Source organism: Perca flavescens, chromosome 17 (genome assembly GCF_004354835.1).
Source record: "Perca flavescens isolate YP-PL-M2 chromosome 17, PFLA_1.0, whole genome shotgun sequence".
Classification (NCBI taxonomy): domain Eukaryota; kingdom Metazoa; phylum Chordata; class Actinopteri; order Perciformes; family Percidae; genus Perca; species Perca flavescens.
This window is the reverse complement of record NC_041347.1, coordinates 161,919-165,635: the sequence shown is the minus strand read 5'-3', so window position 1 is coordinate 165,635 and position 3,717 is coordinate 161,919. Positions and strand designations below refer to the sequence as shown.

The following is a 3,717-nucleotide window of genomic DNA, read 5'->3' as shown; positions in this document are numbered from 1 at the left end:
ATACAGCGGCGCAGTCACCCTTCACAGACCCAAAGGTGTGTTTGTTAGAATCACTGGACTCTGATCTGAGGGTCCGCCATTCATCCAACTGTTTTATTAGAGTACACACAAAGCAAACACACGGGACCCAGCAGAGGCACCATGTCAGGACTGACATCTGCTCCCAGGGACACTTTATGGTTACATTGTACGCTCTGCATCCATATTTATAAATGTGTTTATGTGTGTGTGTGTGTGTGTGTGTGTGTGTGTGTGTGTGTGTGTGTGTGTGTGTGTGTGTGTGTGTGTGTTGACAGCTTTTAGTCTTGCTGTTAGTGCTAAGTGAGTCAATTCTAGTTAGTCATTTTTATGATGGCAGATAAATGACTAATAATCTTTACAAGGTAAAAATGTCTTTACTGCCTGTTCAACTGCCTAAATAACCATAATGAACAGACAAGAGAGGCTAGTTAAAAAAAGTGTTTGAAATTTCATTGACATTTTATTGAAATTTCCTGAACATGCAGACCTAACTTTGCAATCTGGACATATCACTCACTAATATGATGTGTGTGTTATTTATAACTCCAAAAGTAACCTTAAGAACCTTTTGAATAAGTTCAGTCTCGAATTTGTTTTATTGTAAAGCCAGGAAATATGAAATCTTTCACAAGACAAACAAATATAACATCAAAGGTAAGTCTGAAATATGATACACAAATATGAATCTGGCGGAAATTATATTTTGTCTGAAATATGACCTTAAAAATGTCCATAATGCAAAATTGCTGGAAGGTTGGGAACCAAAATTGGAAAGAAAAAATACAGAAAATGTTGATGCACTGTAAATGTTAAGATAAAAAAGTGTTTTACAGTTGGTTTTGTCATCTATTAATATGCGTATTGCCTGGGCAGCTTCCCAGACACACCCAGCTTCTGCATTTCACTGATAACTCCAAGTCTGCCCTACTTAAACACACATCAACACATTTGCGCACGTACTGTATGCTTGAATGAAACTATTCACATAGCTACACTGTGAGATCAATACTTGTATTGGTACTACGTACACACTACATTTGTTCCTCAGGAAGTCCAGGTTTGCTTCCTAGGTCTCTCCCTTGGTTCACGACCTCAGCCGGTGACAGTGACATCCCTGATAACATAGAGCCGCTTAATGTTTAGCCCAAGATCCACACATATACACACACACACACACACACACACACACACACACAAACACACACACATACAGAGACCGGCATAGGGAAGCAGAGGGATTACAAAAGCACAGTAACCCATATGCTGCCCAGTGATGGAGGCAAGAAAGCTAAATGCGAGGAGAACACAAGGTAGTAATGACCAAGGTGAGAAATATTTCTGTTTATTGTGTATTATGATTAGTAATTGTGCAAGGCAACACTTTGAGGCATTGCATTTATTGTCACTGCATCCTTAATCTCAGTTAAAGTCAGCCAAGTGATGTGTTGGACTATTGTAATGCTATTGTGAGACCATCGTTGACTTGACTTTGTTTTGAGGAGGAATAATTTAACGAGAGGGGCGGTCACCAAGTTGATTTTGTAATGGCTTCGGTGTAGTGCAGAGTGAAAACCTGTTGAAGATTTCCCAAGGTTTTAACTTGCTAAACTGGGCTATTAGCCTGTTAATCCACATTAGAGCTGTCCTGTGGCGGAGCAACCAAACAGGACTGTATACGCACTGCGGGTTTTGTAATGTGGCAAAGAAAATCCAGAAAAAAGATGAGTTCATCCAAGAAAACGTACTACCGCTTTAATGATATATTATATACACATTAATTGTAATAACGTTATAATATAATTTTTGTATTATTTTTTAAATGAAGATCACGGTAAAAACAAATGCTGCAACAGATGATAGATTCCCAGGAAACACTGGGTGTCTCCATAAAGAGATTGGTTTATTCTACCCATTGAAAAGCAATTGAAATAAAAATGTAAGATGAATTGTTTAGACTGGAGAATTTTACGATTAACAGTGTCAATAACACAACTCTCAGTAAGCAAAATGGCAGAAACAACATGCCCTTAATCCAATAGTTGTAACTTTCTCAATATTGCAATTGTTGCAGTAATGAATTTACGGTAAGATTTTACTTGAAGGTATCTACATAAGAGTGACGTGACACTGTCATGATGACAAATGAACCCTAACCATAACTTGTCATGACAAAAACCGAATGACACTTATTAAGCGTTATGTCATAAACGTCTATGACTTTTTTATAATGTTTATGACACGTTCATGACAATGTCATGTCACGTAAAAGTGTAACCAATTTTAGGGCCTTTTTGTGGCCTTTATTTAAAAGGACAGCTGAAGACAGGAAATGGGGGAGAGAGAGGGTGAATGACATGCAGCAAAGGGCCGGGGGTCGGACTCAAACCCGGGCCGCTGCGGTAAGGACTGAGCCTTTGTACATGGGGCACATGCTCAACCAGGTGAGCTACCAGGGAGCCCCGAACATGTCATTTTGTGCCACATTTTGTATATCTTCTAAACAAAAATCTCCAAATAGGTCAAAACACATACTGTAATTGCAGTTCCTTTGTGACAGGGACTGGTGTTGAAGATGGAGCCACAGCAGCATCACATGGGCGCGTCTCAAGTCGTCCTCTCTCTGCTGCAGCTCGTCTCTATGTGTACGCACTGCATGGCTGCCTCTGTGAGGTGGCCTTCACTGCTGTGTGGGACTGGTGCGGCACCCAGGACAGGAGGCTGGCAGGTCACAGCAGCCTGTGGGCACTGCCTATGTACGCCATCGCTATCTACCTCCTAGAGATCCTGAGTGCCCGGCTGCTGTCTCAGCATCTCCCACTGCCAGCGCGTCTGACGGCCTACACCGTGTTCATCTACCTATGGGAGTTCAGCTGGGGGACGGGGCTGAGGCTGCTGGGGGCCTGTCCCTGGGACTACTCTGGTTATAGGTACAACCTCGGGGGACTGGTGACTCTGGAGTATGCACTGCCCTGGACTGTGGCAGCATTTATAGCTGAGCAACATGTGATCAGGAACACTCTGAGGATAAGACTGGCACAGCTGAACTGATATCAGTCTGGAAAACTGGGCTTCCAAAAGCAACTACAAAGCATTTATGGACATTGTTTTTAAGAACAACACCACACTATTGTGAGTTTGTGACATTTTGATGTTAAAATGTTGGTGCATGTGCATCTCACTGAGCTGTGTCATTAAATCTGACAACTTTTTCAGTTAACTCTGTCAGTGTTTTTTTTCCCCCTCACAGACTGAAAGGCCTATTGTATGTTAGCAAAACTGTTTTGGTAGCCTGATGTAACTGACGGTGTGACAGCTTTTTTTTTAAATAGTGTAGCAATTTGGGGGGAAAACTTAATTAGCTTTTTTATTAAAAGTTAGATATGAAGATATGGACACCACTCTCAGATCTGTGTGTTAAAAATGAAGCAGCAAGGGAGACTATTAGCTTAGCTTAGCACACAGACTAGAGAAAGAGCTAGCTTGGACAAAAACCAAAGTGTAAAAACAGCAAGTTGGGGTTTTACGGGGTTTTTGTGCTACACTATTACTTAGCTAAGCATAATGACTTCCTTGAGTATCCGCTTGTTGCCTGTCACTGCGCCCCTCTGCTAATCCCCAAGAAATTATTCCAGCACATAACTCCCGTAAAACCACAAATTGTAATTTTAACGTTTCTATTTGTGAATAAATGAAACA

General features: G+C 41.2%; 1 protein-coding gene across 1 annotated transcript; it reads left to right on the top strand.

Annotated features, from left to right (window-relative positions):
- Positions 1-1,281: 1,281 nt before the first annotated feature.
- Positions 1,282-3,069, top strand: LOC114572470 (transmembrane protein 229B). The gene is made up of 2 exons (XM_028604123.1): positions 1,282-1,331; positions 2,565-3,069. Exons 1-2 carry the CDS (start codon positions 1,282-1,284, stop codon positions 3,067-3,069), a joined length of 555 nt encoding a protein of 184 aa, XP_028459924.1.
- The last annotated feature ends 648 nt before the right edge of the window (positions 3,070-3,717 follow it).

Coding starts and splice junctions, on each gene's coding strand:
- LOC114572470 (XM_028604123.1), top strand. CDS start 1,282: ATGCTGCCCAGTGATGGAGGCAAGAAAGCTAAATGCGAGGAGAACACA. Junction 1,332..2,564: donor AAATGCGAGGAGAACACAAG/GTAGTAATGACC, acceptor CTGTAATTGCAG/TTCCTTTGTGACAGGGACTG.